The 21,655-nt window shown below is 36.4% G+C and overlaps 2 protein-coding genes across 2 annotated transcripts; one reads left to right on the forward strand and one right to left on the reverse strand.

Annotated features, from left to right (window-relative positions):
- Positions 1–3,872: 3,872 nt before the first annotated feature.
- On the forward strand, positions 3,873–17,297 carry MBD9 (methyl-CPG-binding domain 9). The gene is made up of 10 exons (XM_018119490.2): positions 3,873–4,453; positions 6,420–7,134; positions 7,304–8,401; positions 8,509–9,201; positions 9,800–10,105; positions 10,855–11,193; positions 11,850–11,948; positions 12,132–12,566; positions 13,564–15,771; positions 16,204–17,297. Exons 1-10 carry the CDS (start codon positions 3,969–3,971, stop codon positions 16,501–16,503), a joined length of 6,678 nt encoding a protein of 2,225 aa, XP_017974979.2. The 5' UTR covers positions 3,873–3,968; the 3' UTR covers positions 16,504–17,297.
- A 1,436-nt stretch (positions 17,298–18,733) lies between these two features.
- On the reverse strand, positions 18,734–21,371 carry LOC18600741 (homeobox 1). The gene is made up of 4 exons (XM_007031371.3): positions 20,717–21,371; positions 20,497–20,630; positions 20,003–20,242; positions 18,734–19,350 (listed from the first exon to the last, which is right to left on the reverse strand). The coding sequence occupies exons 1-4, from the start codon at positions 20,799–20,801 to the stop codon at positions 18,979–18,981; spliced, it is 831 nt and encodes a 276-aa protein (XP_007031433.3). The 5' UTR covers positions 20,802–21,371; the 3' UTR covers positions 18,734–18,978.
- Positions 21,372–21,655: the final 284 nt, after the last annotated feature.

Consider the following 21,655-nt stretch of genomic DNA (forward strand, 5'->3'; position numbering starts at 1 on the left):
ACTATTTATGGAATAAAATCCGACCGGGGCCGGCAGGCACGGGTTTATTGCATGTGAGACGGCCTTGCTCTCTCGGTCGCGGTTGAAATTAATTTTTGATTTTGTAAATAGCCTTGGTCTTTCTTTAAATAGCGAAAATGCCACTGTTTGATTGATTTTTTTGAAAAAATGTACGGTATTTATTGTTTTTGAACTTGACGCTCCAACATTAGAAAATGAAATATTGAAATGATGCTTCATCATTTCAAAAGGATTAGCCTCTTTTAATTTGGGATTAATTAAAAGAGGGAATGTATTTGTTCATAAAATGACATGTCATTTGCATGCCTAATCAAGACATTGCCTTCAGCTTAACTTAAATAGGCAAACATCAATTGAGTTTTCCCTCCCCTTTTTTTTTTTCCCTATTGTAGATGATTACAAGTCAGAACCACTAATCTATTTTTGTTTAAATTTGGAACTAAATGAAAAGGTTTTTCTTTCTTTCCTTAACTTTTTATACATATCTTGAACATAAAAAATATAAGAAAATAATATATAATTATTGAATTTATTGATGTACAATATGGTATATGTTCATTTATAAGTGTGATTTTCATTTCATATCGGATATTAATATAATTATTCAAACGGGTCTAAGTTAATTATTATTAACAATTTAAACTTAAATTTAGGTTTCAAAAGTTATTGAAATAATGATGTTTAGAATTAAATCGTTACAATTATGAAATAAGCATATTCTTAGCAACTTTATAAACCAATAATTTGGGATATAATAATTTTTTGTTAATCTTTTGTAAAGATTAGATGATTATGATTAAAAAAAAGTAAATATCCGAATCTTTGATTCATTAATTAGTGTATAATTTTTTATTTAAAAAATATGTTTAAATTCTCATTTTTCTAATTAAAAAAAGTTTTTTAAAAAATAAAGAAAATGGTGATTGCAAAAGGATTCACATGGGATGCTGGTGTCGGCGCAACAATTCTTGGGCTGCTATTATTGAGGGGACACCAGGATATCCATGGGCCTTGACCAAGCCATATGGTTCTGTCCCATCTTTTCAGATATATATATATATATATATATATATATATAATATTTTGTATTTGAGAAAGGATAATTTGAACCTTAATTTCTAAGATGTGTATGGTTAGGGTGGGCAGTCGGAACCGTGGACCATTCATATAAAGTCGATCCTTAAAATTATGTGTCACGAATTAGTTTATCTTTTCGTAACAATAGTCTTAGAATTCCAAGAGGTCTAAGTCAACCTTTAATTTTATAATTTTTGAAAATTAATAATTAAAGTAATAATCTTTTATTCCTTATAAATGTATATTACCCTCAAACTGTGTATCAATAATCAAATCTATTAATTTATATATTTTTTGTTTGTATTTGGTATAAATGTTTAAGTAAGTAACTCTTTAACTTACTGATTGCCATCTTTAAAAATACCTTTTTATTGGTTTAAGTCTTATAGTTTCAAATATTTAATTTATTTTTTATATGATTTTCAAATGATCATTATTTTGAAATCGGCGTAAAACTCGAACTTGCAATTTAATCTTTTGGTTTGAACAAACAAATAAGTGTCTAAAATCATAGACTATTCTTAACATATCAATTTTAAAAATTTTAGATAAAAGACAATTCGTTAAATCACAAGATTATCTTAAAATCGATCAAAACCCATTAATCCAAGTTTATCTATCAACGAAGTCGGATAATTGTTCATCCAAATACTCTTTGCCATAATTTCTTATTGTGCATAAATGGAAAGTCCATTTCAACTTTTTCTTTTTTGTGATATAATAATTATTTATTTTGTTTTTTTTTACTAAAAAATAAAAATTAATAAATCATTGCATACAAAAGAGTCAATTATTGCATAGAAATGGTGGATCATCCTCTTTTTTTTTTTTGGCCCCATTCATTTTTTTTTTTTTGCCAAGATTTTAGCATGCATTTTGGGTAATGATGACCCTAGGCTTTAATGTGTTTTTATAGTAAAGCCCACCTTCCTTTAGGAGAAAATAATAGAGGCAATGTTGTCCAATTTCTTTTTTTTTTTTTTGGGATAAGTGGTCACAATTTCATCTTATGCTTAATATAAATAAATAAATTATCAAAACGTTCAATCCACCCCTACATATTGGAAATATCTCACTTTCAATTCGCATGTGTCAATTTTAGAAATATCTTCATCATCTAATTACTCCATCCCTTTTGCTTAAAGCAATCCCTTAAAAACAAAAAAAAGAAATTTTTGTTCCAGCAAACTAATTAAAAAGTAGTCAATAATTCAATAATTTCTACTTGTTGTTTAGTCCAATAATAAAAGTTTGAAAGATGACTGATCAAGGCAAAGTCAAGTTGAAACCCAATATATTTCAATTCCAAATTCAAGGAAAAAATCATCTTCATCATTGTCACATTAATTCAATACAAACGAAATTCTTCGATTATATTCAAAAATTGGAAATTTTTGTATCATAAGGCAAATTTTGAAATTGAACTTGAATTAGGAACACATTAATCTTAAATTTTGATTAATACAAAAAATCTATAATCAAGTCATATTAATTTATGTTGCCAATAACAATATCACTATATTTTTATAAAATTTTTATAAAAATTAAAAAATTAGTGACACCGACGTATCGTATTACCATAAACGAGTCCCATGAACTAATCTATTTAGAGTACGAATATGGCTAAGGAATTAAAATTAAAAAATGGTCATTTTTTATTTTATAATTATTTTTTGTAAGATATCATTATAACTAATGATATCTTACTAAGTACTTCATAATGATTTACATGAATTGAACATTCAAATGTTGTGGGAAAAGAAACGAAAGGGATTTGAATGGCATTTAAAAGTGGGAAGTAATTATGGTTTGTATTGCACTCCACTAGACAAATTCATGTTTGATTTATTGATTACTTGTAAAAATACAAAGCATTTTTCATAATATAAATTGCAAAAAATCCTCTATACTCCAAATCATTAAATGCATAATTATGAGATAATAAGATCAAATGCATACTTTTGTAGGACATGTACATTTTTTTATTTAAAATTTGAATTACAAAATTTAATAGTATCATATTTTAAAAAGTCCTTAGTCTGTTTAGAAAAATTTAAATAAATTTTTATTTTTCTATTGCATTTAATCAAATTTTTATTTTAAGTCGGTTAAGTAATTGTTGTTAGTTAAGGTCACTTACCATTTTTATCATAAAAATTTATTTAATCCAAAGTAAAAAAGAGAGACTAGATTCAACTATTAAAAAAAATAATTTTTTTTTAAAATTTTTTAAATAGTTTAACAAATCTTGAAAATATTATACAAAATTTAATTTATCAAATTATTTTATACTTATATATAAAAAATATAATTTTAAATTTTAAATTGTACCATTAAGATCTTTTGATGTTTAAAAGTCATTAGATATTATGATTTGATTGTTCATTGAAAATCTTCAAAGTTCATTATAAGAATAATATCAAACAAAACACAAAATTTCAATCACAAAAATATATGAAAAATATGAAATTTAAATATAATGATCAATAAATCAAGACAAATAGAAAAAAAAGGAGAAAAACTGAAAACTCAAACTATTTGACTTTTGTAGCTTCCAGTGAACCTAACTGTACAGTACTTGAAGACGAGGTTTCCCAACTAACTGCACCTCTCCTTCTTCCCAAACAGAAACCCAAACTTTGTTGACCCACTCCCACGTGTCATCCTCTCAAAGCGAGTATATCATTTCCCTCCTATCCAAAAAATAAAATAAATTAAAAATAAATAAAAAGCTCCATATTTTTCTCTGTCAAATCTTTTTAACTTTCGATTCCAGAAAAGAGAAAAAAAAAATTAACTCCCAGAGAAAAAAAAAGGAAGGAAATGTATTTGTTCTTTCAAAAACCACGACTCGGATAAAAACAAACAAAATGGAACTCACCGATTCGAACGATTCAAAGCCCGAGACTCGTTCACCTCTCGGCATCGATCTAAACGAGATCCCTTCTTCTTCTTTTAACGAAACCCTACCTGACTCTGACTCAGCCGAACCCGATTCGTTTTCCATCGTTCGGGCTATCCACGAGAATCCCGACCCGGCCCTAGGTGAACCCGCGGGGGTTCCGGTAGGGAAAGAAGAGGAGCCGTGTGGCGCATGTGGGACGGCAGCGGCGGCGGGAGGAGGACTAGTGGTGGTTTGTGACGGCTGTGAGCGAGGGTTTCATCTCGCATGCGCTGGGATTTCCGGAAGGTTGTCTGCGGCGGAGGAGTGGGTGTGTGCAGAGTGCGTCAGCCGCGGCGTAAGGAGTAAGCGGTGGCCGCTTGGGTTGAAGGCAAAGAAGCGGATTCTTGATATCAATGCTTCGCCGCCGAGTGATGGTGACGGTGACGGTGAGGAGGTGCAGGAGTTATTGAGGTAAAAATTAAAGCTTAGTATAAGTATTTGTGAATTTAGCTTATTTATTTTTTGATTTAGGTTTAAGTTATTAGTTTGAAGCTTAGTAAATTGTAAGCTTGCATTAATGCGAACCGCTTAGTTATGAGTTAATAAATTTGAAATGTGGTTATTTGGGTTGTCAAAAACTATATTCTTTGATTCCTTTCTAGTGTTTTTTTTTTTTGATAGCTTAAAACGATAAAAATTTGTTTAATTTGAAGCTGGGGTAAGTTTGCAAGGACTGTGTTTAAGCAAATAACAGCTAACTGATGGAATATATGTGTGTTTATTGGTCCTAGCAGTGCAATATCGTGTGATATGGAATGGGGGTTAGTCAAAGTGTATTGTATGTTGCGAGGTGCTTATTAGTGTTGGGGTGTAATGTGTATGGAAGCTGTTAGATATTGTCAGGACGTTCAAGTAGGGTCTAACTTATGACTCCTCATAGGGACTTTAGTTGTACTCTTGGCATATTGGCATTTTTAAAAGGGAAAACTAACTGTCTTTTCAAGCTGATCAAGTCAATATAATTGAAGTGGTCATTTGGGTGTTATAGATTGTATTAGTCGTATTAGGTGTGAGATTTATTCTGAAGCTTTTGGTTGCTTTTTAACATTTACTTGATGTTCAATGTGTATGAAAGAATATACCTATTTCTTGTTGTAAATTTGTCCTAAAAAATTTGCAACCATTTTTAGCTGGTGCCTGACAGTGTGGGAGTCAGGTGGTGGATAGAAAATACAGCTATATGGTATCTTAAGTTAGGATATAAGATGATTAATGTCTTCTAGGAATTGAAATTTCTAGTGGTTGAAATTGAGTGAATTACCATGGTTCTGCTGGCATCCTATCTTTTTGTGTTCCTTGTTTGAGTATTGTTTTCCATGCAAATGCCACTACCTTTGGCGTGCCAAGATCTATGTTACTTCCACCCACAAGTTGTGTTGTCAGGGTTTTAGTTAGTTGATTTTGATTATTCGGAGGTGTGTCATTTCTGCCATATTGCTGAGTCTTTAGGGTATTGATTGTGTTGGTGTCATATTGTTAGCCAATGCCATGTCTTTCTCATGCAGTTTGTGTTAGTATGGTTGGAACTTGGAAGAGCTACCAAAACATAGCATTTTTATCTGCAGTTTCATTAAAAGCCTTTTTCATGTATATATCAATTGGTATCAAGGAGGCTACACTACATCCAAATTAACCAAAGCTTGTCGTAGCACTATACTGCAGTTATCTCCTTTTTCTTTGAAATCATGGCCCAATAGTCTTTGACCTGTTTATTCATGAAGTGCTATATTGCTGCCATCTTCAGAGCACTGTAAAATATTATCTCTCTTTGTGAAATTGTGGCCTGATAATCTTTAACCTGTTTATTCATGAAGTGCTGTAGTGCTGCTAACTTCCTTAACTTGCTTCTTCATTTCTATTTGAAGTTGCTTGATTTATAGATTATTCTTTGATGTGCTAAGAAAGTGGTGTTATGCTACTTTGCCCTTTAGGAAGTCACATGTACTAGTTCTCATAAAATAAACGGGGGAAACTCATTGGCCAAAAAAAAAAAGAGGAAAAAATTGAGGAAGTTTCCACTTTAATTAAAAGCTGTTTATCTTGTCCTGTTATGTTGAAGACTACTTATTCTGAACCATGATGAATTGTTTCCAACATCACCTATTTTAACTTGGAACTGTGGGAAATCAGCTTTGTAATTTTCTTGCTTACATATGCTTCCATGTGCTATGAAAGTTGGTGTATTCAAAGTATTAGTATGAGCTTCTTTAGCTCATTTATTTGCTAGTAAGACCGAGAGGGTGCTAATCTCATGGTTTCATTTGTGCTTCCTTTGTGAATCTTTATATTCATGCATCTTGTTTGAATAACTATACTAGTTCTATTGAAATCTAAGTTGTTATGTATCATCACTGGTTAACATATGTTTTGGTTCCAGAAAGCACATACCGGGTGACAATTCTTTTGTTGGCAATGGGTTTGGTGCCCCATTGAAATATTCGAATTTCTTGTATGCGGGTAATGGATTTGGCTTTCAAAAAGCTTCTGGGATTATGACACATGCTGTCAAAGTGGGTTTTGAAGATATATTGTGTCATACGCGAACAAGAGATAGAAGTTTTGATGAGGTAGATTTGGGTTTTCCGTTAGGAAGGCTGAGGAGTAGTAATAATACAACCATTAGATTTCCATCTCGGAATACGAGTGATATATTTTTGCAGGATCTTAGAGAATTTGTTTCAGAAAGACATGGTGTCCTGGAGGAAGGCTGGCGTGTGGAACTAAAACATTCAATGAGCAGCTGTGAACTATATGCAGTTTATTGCGCCCCTGATGGGAAGACATTTGATTCAATGTTCGATGTTGCTTGTTATCTTGGATTGATGTCGAACTATAACTTGATGGATGCTGAAATAAAACGTGAGGGGGCTTCTCTTCAGGAAAGATTGCTTCTGCCAAGAAAAAGAAAGTCAACAAGATTTTCAATAGCCAATGGTTTTCCTGAAAATAAGGAAGGTTTGATAAGTAGCTATTGCAAGGAATTTTCATGTGATGGTCAAAGTGTGGAAAAGTGTGCCAATAAATCTGGTATTATGAAAGTCACTGAAGCCTTGCAATATGGGAAGGTTAGCTCTGAATCTGAGCAAATTAATGTAAGTAGACTGGTTAGTTTTATCTTGTCTTATTCGTATGTGGCTCATGTCTTTTCTTTCAGCTGTTTTTTTATGTTGTCTTGATGATATCTAACTGCTTTAGTTTCATTGAGTGTCCTGATGTTCTTTCTGTTTCTGTATCTTTTGCTTCTTCATTTTACTCCTCCAGGATGGGCTTCCTGTGCAGTTTGAAGATTTTTTTGTTCTTTCTTTGGGGCTAGTTGACACGAGACCTTCGTATCATGATGCTAGTTTGATCTTCCCTATAGGTTATAGGTCTTGCTGGCATGATAAGATCACTGGGTCCTTTTTTGTATGTGAAGTGTGTGATGGTGGTGATTCTGGACCTATTTTCAAGGTCAGAAGGTGTTCTTGCTCTGCGTTGCCCCTTCCGATTGGGTCAACTGTCCTCTTTTGGCCTCATATTGACCAAACTTTTTGTCATAATAAGGAAGAAGGTGATGCTATGTGTTATGATAACAAGGAGTTTGATGATGATGGCTGTATTCAGATGATCCTTTCAGACCCTTGCGCACCTATGGAAAGTGATATCTTGACTTGTCTAGGTAGTAGTTTGAAGGAAACTTGTGGTGTTCAGAACTTTGACAGATCACAACTTGAAGCAGGTTCCGTTTGTGACAAATCTGGAGATCTATTGATGGAAGAAATTGGTAGAATTTCAGTGGAAGAGCGATCGTCATCTGCAGCATGGAAAACAATGTCTCAGAAATTTATTGATGCCTGCTCTGAGATATGTAGAAGAAAAGGTTCTTTGAAGTTTTCCTGCAAGCATGTGGGAAAGGAAATGGAGTTATCAAGCTGGGATATGATGGATGAAAAGACCAAAGAGACCTATGCTCCATTAGTTAAATTTTGCGGCTTCCCCATCTCTTTCTCCATCCCTTTTGAGCACCAGGCTGATGAGCTGGAGACTTTGGCTGATGAACTGACAAAATGGCTGGGACAGGATAGATTTGGGCTGGATGCTGAATTTGTACAAGAAATCATTGAAGAGCTTCCTGGTATTGAGGCCTGTTCACGATATGAATCTCTGAAGAACAGAAGTTCCTATTTAGGATCCTTAACTATCAGAAACGGTCTCCTGAAGATTAAGACACAAGGTGGTCTTGAATGCAAGGGAGAAAAAGGATTATATGGTTTATTTGGAAAGTCCAAAATGCTCAGGTTGGTCGATGACCGTGGTCCTCCTGCAGGGAAGCCATTGTGCTCAAGACTTCCTGTTGAACTTGTTGGTGACTTTTATCAGGTATGCATGTTATGTTTTTTGAGAAAAGGAATATACTATACCTTTCGAGTATAGAATTTTGTGTATAATGAGGATCTTATTTATACTTTCTATGTTTATGTACTTAGGTATGGGAGTTGTTGTGGCGCTTCCACGAAGTCATGGGGTTGAAAGAACCTCTTTTAGCAAATGAACTTGAAGAGGAGCTTATCAATCCCTGGTCTAATCACTCAAATTTGTTTCGTAAATTTGATGGTGAAAGCCAGGGATCTGATGTCCTGAGTTTATCTAGAATTGATGGTATGGGTGAACAAAATGTGTCCCCAAGTGATGAATCTTGTATGGCAACTTCGACCAAAAATCCACATTCATTTCTACAGATGGAAACAGGAGAAATGATGGAAGCTGACCAGGCTAGGCTTGCATCTCTTAGTTACAGAAGATGCTTTGGTGTGACTTTGACCAAAACTCACAGCTCACTTCTAGGGGTGCTAATAAGTGAGCTGCAATCAAAGGTTGCTGCACTTGTTGATCCAAATTTTGATTCTGGCGAGTCAAGATCTAAAAGGGGAAGGAAGAAAGATGTAGATGGTACAGCTCCTGCTAAAAGAGTTAAGCTCAGTGTGCTCCCAGTTAATGAGTTGACCTGGCCTGAATTAGCTAGAAGATATGTGTTGGCTGTCTTATCCATGGATGGTAATCTTGACTCAGCAGAGATCACTGCTCGTGAAAGTGGTAAAGTCTTCCGTTGCTTACAAGGTGATGGTGGGGTGCTTTGTGGTTCACTTACTGGGGTGGCTGGGATGGAAGCAGATGCCCTTGTAAGTTTGGCTATTGATATTTTTATTTTCTTTTGATAACCTCTTTTCTCTAAGAGATATTGACTCAATATGGTGAAATGTTTCAAAATTTTAGAAAAGCTTTCTTCAGGAATAGTTGTTTGTGTATGTAGTTCTTGTCTTTCCTTCTTGATTGGCAGTCTTCTTATGATATATAATATATCAAGATGAGCTGTTGACAGGCATGCTAATATGTACGGAATTGACCTCTGTTTCGGATTTCATCCTTTGTAAGATGCTTGACAGCACTACTACTTTTCAGTTTGTGCAGAATAATGCCAATTGTTTTAGGACACATTCAGCCTGGATGTTTTGCTGCTAGGTGTAGCTTTTATTTAATGTTCAACTGTTTTTCCCCCTCGGGCACAATTATTGATGTGTTGCTGTATTCCTAGACTGTAGGGCATGGAGGAAATGAATTCACATACTGTTCCAAGTTGAGTTGGGATCTTAGTTAGTTGAGTCAGAGTTTATTTTTTATACTTGCAAATTCTGTGTTTTGTGCTGAATTTATTACATTCACAGCCTCTAGTTCAGAAGAGAATTTTTTTAATTAGCCATTAACTCTTTTGAACTTCAGTTGCTTGCAGAGGCTACAAAGCGTATATTTGGTTCTTTGAACATAAAAAGTGATGTTCTGACTGTAGAAGATGAAGGGCCTGATGACAATGTTGCTTGTGAAAAGAATGTTGTGAATGATGGTGATATTCCAGAGTGGGCAAAGTTGCTGGAACCTGTTAGAAAGCTGCCAACAAATGTTGGAACCAGAATCAGAAGGTGTGTTTATGATGCTTTGGCAAAAGATCCTCCAGAGTGGGCGAAGAAAATATTGGAACATTCAATCAGTAAGGAAGTTTATAAGGGCAATGCATCGGGACCAACAAAGGTAGCATCCATGTACTCTATGTATTTATTTGGTAATGAAGTTTCATTAATTTAAGAATTCAAAGGGGCATGTAGATTATTTTTTATTTTGAACTAATGGTGACTGATTGGTTTTGTATGTTGTCTTCTGGGCATGATTTCTCTTTAGTATCTTTTATGCCTTTTATTTTTTTTTTGGTGGGGTGGGTTGGTGGTATAGGCTGGAATGCTGCTGGAGACAGAACAGATCAGATTATGTATTTGTGTGATTTAAATATATAAGTTTTTCTGATGCGGGAGTCTATACCCTATTGATGGATTTTCTACTACTGGAATATTTTTTTCCTTCACGGCCGTTATAAAAGTTATAATTTGACTCCCTTAACCTGCCCTTTGGCCTGGCACTTTTTAAATCTAGTAAAGTTAAAGCAGATGAATCTTATTTAAGAATAAGAGAGTGTTTCAATTGTTTTAACCATAAATTTTTATCTCTCCATTTGTATTTATAATTTATTGTATATTACATTTTTTTATTAATGTATATGAAATCTAAGCATGAACCATTGCTGATGTTGAATATCATAAATGCTTTAAAAAAGACAAGGACTAAATGTTTGAGCTTGAAATTTCACTCTCTTTCAATTGATTGTTGTCCTTTTTATTCTTCTATATGGTCATGTTTCTCTTATCTAATCTTTCTTTCAGAGTTTGTGATATGTAGTAGCAAACATGATTCTAAATGAATTACTCTCTATTGTTGATTGAGCACAGAAAGCTGTTCTTTCAGTGCTAGCAGATGTTCGCAATGAATGTTTGGCAAAAAAATCTGAGAAGGGAAGAAGTAAAAAGAAGACTGTCTTATCTGTATCTGATATTATCATGAAAGAATGCCGGATCATATTACGTCGTGCTGCTGCTGCTGATGATTCGAAGATTTTCTGCAACTTGCTGGGGAGAAAGCTAATGAATTCTAGTGATAATGATGACGAGGGACTGCTTGGATCTCCTGCCATGGTATCTCGTCCTCTGGATTTTAGGACTATTGATTTGAGATTGGCAGTTGGGGCCTATGGTGGATCACACGAAGCTTTTCTCAAGGATGTTCGTGAGGTCTGTCTTTTCCATTTGTTCCCTGTCAAATGCATTTTGTGGTTGAACTTTTTAAAACATTTTTTTCTTCCCACTCGACCTGTGCATGGTTTTTGATGCACACTGCTTTCTTTTTTTCTTTTCCTGCTACTTGTTTGTTCAGCAGCATTTGATGATGTTGTGATCAATCGAAGATCGAGACAGTTTTAAACTTTTTGTGCATAATTTGTTTTTGTTCATCAATAAATATAAGTTAACATGTCTTTGCATGAGTGAAATTCTCTTAAATATGGCTATTTGAGTTTTATTTTCTGACTTTTCTGCATGGCCTTTTATTGTAAGATGTATAACTTAGGAGTTTAGGACCCTCAAGGATTGTTTTCAAGATGCTATGGTTGCTTGCTCGTATGCCTGAATTGTCTTCTTTTGATTGTCATCCTTGAGCTTTGCATGAGTCATCCAATGCTTTGATGCATTCCACTGATGCAGCGATTATCTCTTTCATATCTTGATTTTGGGGTTTCAATTTATTAAGTTTATCCATGTACACCTCTTGTTTGGGCATATTTGTTCTGATCCTAGTTTTATGTAGATTTCTAGGGATTGCTATGGTCTTTCTCTGTTTGGAACTATGCAGGTGTGTTAGCCTGTCTAATAATTGTTACTTTTGCTGGCAGTTATGGAGTAATGTTCGTACTGCCTATACTGATCAGCCTGATTTGGTTGAATTGGCGGAGTCATTATCCCAAAACTTTGAGTCCTTGTATGAACAGGAGGTTCGTAGGTTTCTTTCTGTCTCCTATCCTTTTCCTAAAGGTGTTTTTTATTTTTATTATTAACTGGACTGTACGTGCCATGTATTCTTGTTCTCTTTGGTTATTCACCGGTTAGTTTTGCTTGTTTCCATTTACACTTAGATTAGAGGCATACTAATTTTTCATTTATTTATTTTGTTGCAGGTACTTACCCTAGTTCAGAAATTGGCGGAATATGCTAAATTGGAATGCTTGAATGCAGAGACAAAAAAGGAAATAAATGATTTACTTGCTTCGACAAGTGAGATCCCCAAAGCGCCTTGGGATGAGGGAGTCTGCAAAGTATGTGGTATTGATAAAGATGATGATAGTGTTCTTTTGTGTGATACTTGTGATGCTGAGTATCATACTTATTGCTTGAACCCTCCATTGGCAAGGATCCCTGAGGGGAACTGGTATTGCCCTTCTTGTGTTCTCAGCAAACGTATGGTTCAAGATGCATCAGAACATTCACAAGTCATCATCCGACGGAGAGATAAAAAGTATCAGGGAGAGGTTACCCGTGGTTACTTGGAAGCACTTGCACATTTAGGAGCTGTATTGGAAGAAAAAGAGTATTGGCAATTTAGCATAGATGAGGTCTGTCTATGGGCTCTGCTTGGTGTGTGTTTTTTTAGTCTCATATTCTTTAGTTAACCCTTTTCTATTAATATTTTGCTTGAAACTTTCATTTGTTTGATTGCATGTTGACTGCAGACTGGCTGAATTTTGCTTATTATTTTTGTTTGCAATGATTCATGATAAATTACCACTTATGAAGTGCTTGCTAGTTGCATGTGCCCTTGAATTGAAGTGCATTTATGGTGGCTATATTAGATCACAATTGTTGTAATGGTGATATATCGCCTTCCTTTCATCTACTTGAATCATTTATGATTTAACTTGTCAATGACATTGCTATCCCTTTTTTTGTTTGTGAGCACTTTTGATGCAAACTTTTTTCTCTGCTTTTGTTGGGTCTGTTTTTGGTGACCTGGAATTCAGCCCCTACTTTTGTTTAGGCTGAGAATTGACTTTAAACTTGCATCATATGCTGCATTTTTCTATGTGTGCATCTTGTGGTTCTGTTTTTGGTGGAAGTAGTTAATCTCTTACATTTATGTAAAGATGAGAGCAAATTCTTGTATCTCCATCCTTTAGCATGGGAATGTTAGCCATGGCTTTCGCGAGGTAAAATAGAATAGGAAAAAGAAAAGTAAGATCAAAATATGTGTATTATGTGAAATTTGGGGAGATGCGTAGGAAAATGAAAATAATGGTAATTATGATATTATCTTGGCTGCTTAGAAGATATACAGGAAAACTGTTTTCCTTGAGGATTAGTTCTAAACAAAATGGTCTTTGCTTCTCATAATAACAGGGAGAAATTGCTGTGTTGTGAGATAAATAGATTTTGTAATCTTTATAGCTATAGAAGGTCATTCGATCATTTTCAATAACAAATGGCTTCAATGATGTGTGAATGTAGAATTTCATTGGCTAGCGTGAACTTTTGGGTTATTTTATATAATGTATAGGGCTCTTGAGCTCTCTGTTTGTTTCATCAATTAAAAAACTTACTTATATTCTGTTGCAGAGAATCTTCTTGCTCAAGTTTTTATGTGATGAATTGCTTAACTCAGCTCTCATCCGTCAACATCTTGAACAGTGTGCTGAAACATCTGAGTTACATCAGAAATTACGTTCTGCCTATGTAGAATGGAAAAACCTAAAATCTAGGGAAGACTTTGTGGCTGCAAAAGCTGCAAAGATTGACACAAGTATGAGTAACGCTGTTGGAGATGTTGGCGTAAAGGATGGTGATGATTGGCTTCCATCAGATGGTGGGAAAGAGGGTGCTGACCTTAATGGTTCAAATAAATATGCATCTGCTACTTATACAGAGAAAAATTTTACCGCTAATGGCCAAACTTTGAATCCCATGGATACTGAGGCTCAGTTAAAGGGTGATCAGGCCATTGTGGATGCCAGCAAAGTATCTTCTCAAAAAAGTGATAAATCCTTTAGGCCAAGTGAGTTGCTCGTACCAAATCATTTGTCCCAAGAAATTGAGAACTCAAGCAAAGAAACCAGTTTCCAGGGTAAATTGGAAGAGTCTAAGGGAATGGATGTGGCTTCTCCACCTTCTCCTTCAGATTGTAATGGACAGTTTCCGCCATCTGATGCAGCTAAGCAAGTGCCTTCTGTTACTGAGAACGAGTCACAATCTCATCACCTTGAGTTGAACACCATCAAGAATGACATCCAACGTCTGCAGGACTTAATTACCAGCTTAGAATCACAGCTTTTGAAGCTATCTGTACGGAAGGAGTTTTTGGGAAGTGATTCTGCTGGCCGGCTGTACTGGATTTCAGCCATGCCAGGTGGATATCCTCAGGTTATCGTTGATGGAAGTTTGGTGTTGCAGAAGAAAAGAAAATTTTTGGGCTATGAGGAGCGAGTGCAGAACACTTTTATCTGGAATTCTGCTTCTGCTGGCACAGATAATGGTATGAAGGCAGAGGGGTCCAAGGCTTCCTGTCCGTTTCTGTACAATTCCAAAGATGCTATTTCAGTTGGTTCACCATGGGTTACATATCAAACAGAGGCAGAAATTGAGGGACTCATTGATTGGTTGAATGATAATGAACCAAAAGAAAAAGAGCTGAAAGAGGCTATTTTGCAGAAGCTAAAGTTCCAGGATTACCAAAAAATGAAAAACCAAGATCAGGATGAGTGCCAAACTGCTTTTTCAATGTCCAGTGGTTCTGATAAAGGTTCATTTTCGAGTTTTCTTGGTACTAAGGCAGCAATGTTACTGGAGAAGAAATATGGTCCCTGCTTCAAGTCAGAAATAACTGATTCTTTGAAGAAGAGAGGAAAAAAGGCGAGGGTGATTAATGGAGATAAAATGTATAGGTGTAAATGCTTAGAGCCCATTTGGCCCTCCAGAAATCATTGCATCTCTTGCCACAAGACATTTTTTAGTGATGTCGAATTTGAGGATCATAATGATGGTAAGTGCAATCTGGGTTCACCATTAAATGAGAAGAGCACGTCAGTTGGTGATTCTTTAAAAGGAAAGGGGAATATGAATATTGATATTAATCGGGTAGATTGCACTGTTGACATGGAAATTGTTGAAACTTCTAAAAGTGGGCATTCTGAGTTGAGCTCAAGGTTGATTAAGTTTCAAAATGAAGGGCTAGTTTGTCCATATAACTTTGAAGAGATCAGTACCAAATTTGTGACAAGAGATTCTAATGAAGAATTAGTGCGGGAAATAGGTCTTATTGGTTCAAATGGGGTACCATCGTTTGTCTCATCTGTTAGTCATTTTGTTAGTGACTCTACACTAATGACCGTTCGTCCTCACCAAGAAAGAGGAGATTTAGGGGATAAGTTGAAGGCTACTGAGATGCCTGGTTTTTCACAAGGAAACAGGAGTGTGGCTAATGGAATCAATGAACGCTTATCAGACAATTCTTTCAGAAGATCTGTGGCAAGTGAGATTGAAGTGCAAAGGACCATAAGACCAGCTTTGAGATGTTTGGAGCAAAGGGATAGAATATCCTCTGCAGATAAGTATTCTCCTGAACTGGGTATTGGTCGCTGCTGTGTAGTCCCTCAATCTTCATTAAGGCCCTTAGTCGGTAAAGTTTCACAGATTTCAAGGCAACTGAAGATTAATTTACTTGATATGGATGCTGCACTCTCTGAAGAAGCTTTGAGACCATCAAAGGCATGTATGGAAAGGAGATGGGCCTGGCGTTCATTTGTTAAATCTGCAGAAACAATATACGAGGTTGGTCTTGATCCCTTGTGCTGTCTTTTTGTAGTTAGTACACTTGTAAATTGTAACCACCATTCATCATTGACCACATTTTGCATCTCCTAAACTGGTAGTAAACTAATTCTTTCACGTTCTTTATGTAGCATCTTGTAGTGGGTTGGATAGTTTCCTAATTCTTTAAAAGTAATAGCAGGTTGTGTCACTAACTTTTATCTGATGTAATGTTAGTTTTCTTTCAGGTGATCTTTCCACTTTGCTCTGTCTGATAAACTTATTTATGGTCTACTACTTTTATGATGCATGAACTGAATTAGTAGTTTCTTTTGGATTAATCTTTGCTGTAAGAACTGATGAGAAGTTAAAAGTTTATGCTTTGAAATCAGTTTTAGTTCTTAACTTCATGGATTTGGTGGGATTGGAGATAATATCCTCTTGTCTTTTCAGATGGTCCAAGCAACAATTGTATTGGAGGACATGATTAAGACTGAGTACTTGAGGAATGAATGGTGGTATTGGTCATCGCTATCTGCTGCTGTGAAAATTTCCACTGTGTCTTCTCTTGCCCTACGTATATACTCCCTTGATTCAGCTATTATTTATGAAAAATCATTTGAGTTCCATTCGATTGACAATTTGAAGCCCAGCAGCATACCAGACCCTAAGCTGCTCCCCAACTTGGACCTGGCAGAGAAGTGCAAGGTGAGCAGGAAGACTAGCAAGAAAAGGAAGGAACCAGAGGGTTGATCTCTGTCAACTAGGATTTTCAAATCTGAGAGGATCTTATTTCAATGAAAATTGATCCCTGTAGCAAGGGAAGCTGGTTGCAGGAATGTGTCACAGGAATATCAGAGGGTCCTAGACTCAGAACTAAAATGTTGGGTTTGCTGGTTCAGGTTGGCCCTGACTGTTTGGACCTAGAGTTCTGCTGCCATTGCCTCGTGTATATATTGATAAGGCTAACATGCTAACTTGGATGCTTTGATTCAGAATTCATAGAAGTGCCAATGGTGTTGGAAGCACCAGGATGATAACTAAGAATGCATCCAATTTTGGACTGATTTCTGCTGTATCTTTTGGATTTACTTTCTTGGGAAGCAGAAGGGTTTTTGCCACAAAGAGCAAGATTTATATACATATACAACATGAATTAATGTAAAAGGAAAAAGGAAAAAAAAAAAAAAAGAAAACTGATCAGTGTTGAAGTTGAGCAGGTGTAGGCAATATTTCATTCTTTATACATCTCTCTTTGTTTCTTTCCCTCTTCCTCCCTCTCTCTGTCTCTCTCTCTCGACCCTTTTGATTTTCATCTGGTGTTCCACAGATGTGCCAGGGTAACTCTGAAGAATGAGACTTTATGCCTTTGTGATTCTGTCCTTATATGTTGAGTTTTTTTTTTTTTTTTTTTTTTGTTTTCTGTGTGGAATGAGCTTTCATGAAGCTGGCATTAGGTGCTGGCTGCTGTGCTATTCGAATAATGCCTAATCTTCAACTCTTACCTTCTAAATACTATTTGTTATTGGCTAATTATTTCAAGTTAATCTTGATGCCTTGTCTGACTGCCAATTGGCCCAAAATGGAGGTTGCTTTGTTTGGAAAGAAAGTTGCTTTCATACTGCCCTTTCCTTCTAGGAATATTGCTGGATCATGGGGTTCAGATGGTCAGTGCTTGTAGGAAAATGCCATAGCCTGCATTGGCATGTTGATACAGGTAATTTCCTGTTCCACAATGTTTCTTTTTGTACAAATAATTTGGCATTTTAGAATTTCACAACTTTGATGGACATTTAATTTCGACCACGCATTGTTTTGTCCTAGCAATTATCATTCTTTTGCTTTTCTCTTAGCTACTGGTTTTACCTTTTTTTTTATTGGAAAAAAAAGAGGCACGGGTTGGGTGGGGTGTTTAGTTATTATAGATTACGTAAACTGTGGAACTGCAGGTTCTTGTATGGTTTGATGTGGCCATGTGGGCATCAAGCCCTGTTTCATGGGTTACTAATGTGTCTGGGAATAAGAATTCCCCTTTTTTGGGGTCTGATGAGATTGATAATGTGGTAATGTACTCATTCCAGGTCTGCGATTTGTTGATTGCACAAGCAATATAGAATGTGATTTCTCCCCTTCCCCTTTAACTTTTTGGTATTTGATTTATAAAGATGCCAGGGTTGTCTACTTCACTAAGATTTCTGATCCTAATTATATCTGTATAGATTTGGTACAGATTTTTCTGAATGTAGCAGCGACTACATTGGGCATTGCATACTCACTGCAAAGTCCAAGCAACACTAGAAAAAAGAAAATAGTAAAGAAGGAAGAAAAACACCCCACTATAGGATTGCGTAATTGTGGTTAATGTTTTATCAATTGAAAACTCTAAAGCTACAACGTTGGGAATATAGTCAAAGTGCATATATGCTATGGAGTGAGAATGTAAGATGGAACAGAAAGTTGGAAGTGGGAAAGAACAGATTCTTATAAAGTTTGTGTGCAAGTGGTTGATTTGTGAGGTGGGATTGTGCCGCTTCACATGAGCTGTCATCATTGAGTGGACGTTGGGAGCCCATGTTAGAAAAAGATATTTGACTCTAAACAAGTCAAATGTCACTTTGGTAGGATGGTCTTCAATCTTTACGTCTTGATATCTCCTCTTCTGTTGCTGTCAGTTCACTGTCAAAACTTGTAGCTCTTGCTTAATAGCGTCATCTTTCATGTCCTGGCACAGCTTTTGTAGGGTAGTGTTGGTTTCTAGCCTTGATCTAAGTGGCTTCTTGATCAATTAGATATTTGATCAATAGAGTTCTAATTTGTCAGGTATTGAGGGGCAAAGTCTATGCCCAATTATTGATTTCATTTTTGGTATGAAGTGATCATTTCTCTTCTTTACACTAGAGCGAGACCAAGCTTTATGTTTACTTGAGATTCCAGATTGTTTAATTATCAGCTTGGATTCTTGATGAGTTATTTGTGCCAAGACTGCAAATAATTTTTCCTTTTGTTTATTCGTGCCTATATGGCTTTAAATGGGGGAATGTTACAAGCTCAAAAAGAAGTTAAACAAATTATTATCATCATGCCATTTACTTGAACAAATTTTATTCATTTACTTTTCCCCATATATAGGGCTTCTGCCATCTGCCATTACCTCCTTTTTCCCTTTCATATGCAGTCTTAAAGCATGATGTACTATTAAGATAGTACAGATATTATTAATGGGATCCTTTAGGACCAGACCCACCATCCTAATGATTCTTCATGCTGCTGCTGCTCCTCCGTGGCCGTGAACACATTGGAGAAGTAACTCCGGCCATCATCACTGCCGTCGTCCTCCTCCGATTGGAGCCGGTTGACAGGGCCAACACATCCTCCGGGGTATTCATCACTTGGAAAGTATGAATCACCGCTGTCCAGGAGCTGTGGGGCATCCTCATCGACCACTGCACTCCCAGCGCTACCAGTACTCTGGCGGTCCTCGACCTTCACACTGAATTGGAGGGAGGAAACGATGTCAGCTGGGAGGGGTTCAGGCTTTTGACCTATTACCGGTTCTGTGGTTGCATCTTTGGCTTGTAACTTTTCAGTCAAGGAAGCCACCTACATAGTGCAAACAGTAAAAGTTAAAAGTAAACGTGGTCACATTGTTGAATTGGCCCTAATTGATTCTGTAAACCAAGTATATGATATCATAAATTTGGTATTTTATACAAAGGTGGGGACAGTGGAGATTACTTGTGGGGGTAGTTGAGATAATGCTTATTTGCTAAGTAAGCTTACCCAAGTGTGACAAAGTTATAATAATATAATATGGGTTGGTGCTACGCAAGCTTTTTCATCTTGTAGCCAAGGGAGTTCTTTTGAGGGAGCTACCAAAGGTATATTCTTCTTTTAATTTCCATTTAAAACTGTCAAGCTGGCGTTTGGAACAGATGCTATAATAACAAAGCACATGTCTTTGTTTTATGAAGTCGAATCTTCTCATGACCCACTACAAGCAAATATCCAATCCTCCAGGGCCACGTGTCCCCAAAGAATATGATCAACTTAGTGGTATGCTCCATAGCTCAAATTGCATCAGCTCTTGTCTTGTTTCTTCTCAACTTGCTTATATAATCCCAATGGTAATATATAAGTATTGGGAATTTGAGATCCAGATTGGAGTTCCTTCTAATTAAGACTTTCAGCATTTAATTACTTATAGGTTCATGTTACTACAAGAAAACATGAGAATGAAAAGGTGAGGAAGTACCTCAGATTTCAGCTTCTCGTTCTCCTGGACAATACAGTCATAATTTGACACAAGGGAATCATAAGAAGATTTGAGGAGATCATAGTCCCTTTCAAGCTGCTTTGTCTTCCACCTAGCACGGCGGTTCTGGAACCACACGGCCACCTGCCTTGGCTGCAGCCCTAGCTTCTTAGCCAACTGGGTCTTTCGCTCGGGCTCCAGCTTGTTCTCTGTCTCAAAGCTCTTCTCGAGCAGATGCACCTGAATTCATAATACAACATCATCACTCTCATCAAATTCCCATGTTTTCTAATCTCTTTCGAAATGATTCTCGACAATCTCTCAAAGTAGAACCCAAATAAAAGAGAACTTGATTCTGATATGGTGTTAGATTCTTCAAATCTTAAAAAGGTGGTGCAATATGGATGTTCATAATCGTATCATATCTACTAAGCATGCATGCATGTTGCCAAATGTAAAATGACTCGAGTCTTCACAAGCTATCATTAACTCACCTGCTCTGCAGTAAGGCGGCGCTTTTTCTCCGGCAACTGCTCGTCGTAGTACTCCTCATCATACATGTCCTCCGGCGAGCTGAAAAAGGGTCGTCTCTTTGAGGTTTCCTCCATGCTAATCATCGTTCTTGCCCCTTTACATGTCACAAAATCATCCATAAGTCTATAGCCCAACTCAACTAAACTAAAACATAAGACAGACAAAAGACAGAAAAATCACCTCGAAAGACGGGGTCACAGTTCCCCAGGAACAACATGTTGCCGTGGCATGTGGAGGAATTGAAGAAAAGACGGCCCGACTCCATCTTTATACCTTCTCTGTTTCCTCTCTTTCTCGCACTTGTACCTACGTATGTATGCGTAGTGTGTAAAATTTGTGTCTAGACTTTTTCGTCGGCCAAAGACACCAAAAATTACGTTGTATAACTTAAGAAACAAGTAAGATCTTTTACACAGAAAATCCCTGTGTTTTTATTTATTTTTTTGGTATGGATTAGAAGATCATAAGCTTATGGCGAAAGAAACTAGTAGTCCACAGCAACCTCGCTGGTGTCTCCAAGGGACAAATACAAAATCCCATCACACCACTGGTGTTATTGCTCCCCCTACGCTGATCACCCTGTGGAACAAGAAGCCTGCAGAAATGAAAATTCCTATAGGCGCAATTTTCGAGCAATAAGGGAAACCTAGTTTTCCACTATCGCAACCTAATCTTTTGCGACTCTCAAACTTGTTTCCGATGCTGTTTTGGTGGTGGGGGACGATGCTTTGGCTATGGCGGAAGGGAAGAGAAAGAGAAAAGAGGAAGAAGAAGAAATAGAAGAAGAAGAATTCTTCGTGTCGCTTCTAGGTGTTTTTTGCAGCTAAAGGCTAGTAGGGAGGAGGCTGACGATCTTTTATATTGACGTTGTCATGTCGATTAACGAGAATGCCCTTGCAAATCGATGTTATCCATGCAAAAGCAGGGGCTTTTTCAGTAATTTGCTGTGATCATTTTGTAGGCTTAGGCGTTGGCGGAGCTGCTGCTGGACAGACCTTGACCGTCTGATTTGAATTTTTTGTATTGACGGCTGTGATGCGATCTTTGGGGTATAGTAGTGTGTGCCGGAGTGTTTAATAGTGTCCTTGCTTTACTGTCGGGGAGACTGTCGGACCTAGT

This window comes from Theobroma cacao, chromosome 4, assembly GCF_053813885.1.
Source record: "Theobroma cacao isolate CCN51 chromosome 4, ASM5381388v1, whole genome shotgun sequence".
Lineage (NCBI taxonomy): Eukaryota > Viridiplantae > Streptophyta > Magnoliopsida > Malvales > Malvaceae > Theobroma > Theobroma cacao.

Bases quoted from the DNA above. Each gene is read 5' to 3' on its own strand.
- MBD9 (XM_018119490.2), top strand. From the start codon at position 3,969: ATGGAACTCACCGATTCGAACGATTCAAAGCCCGAGACTCGTTCACCT. The intron at 10,106-10,854 runs GTAGCATCCATG...GATTGAGCACAG, and splicing joins ATGCATCGGGACCAACAAAG to AAAGCTGTTCTTTCAGTGCT. The intron at 15,772-16,203 runs GTTGGTCTTGAT...TTGTCTTTTCAG, and splicing joins CTGCAGAAACAATATACGAG to ATGGTCCAAGCAACAATTGT.
- LOC18600741 (XM_007031371.3), bottom strand. From the start codon at position 20,801: ATGGAGTCGGGCCGTCTTTTCTTCAATTCCTCCACATGCCACGGCAAC. The intron at 20,631-20,716 runs GTGATTTTTCTG...TGACATGTAAAG, and splicing joins CTGTGACCCCGTCTTTCGAG to GGGCAAGAACGATGATTAGC. The intron at 20,243-20,496 runs GTGAGTTAATGA...TTATGAATTCAG, and splicing joins GCCGCCTTACTGCAGAGCAG to GTGCATCTGCTCGAGAAGAG.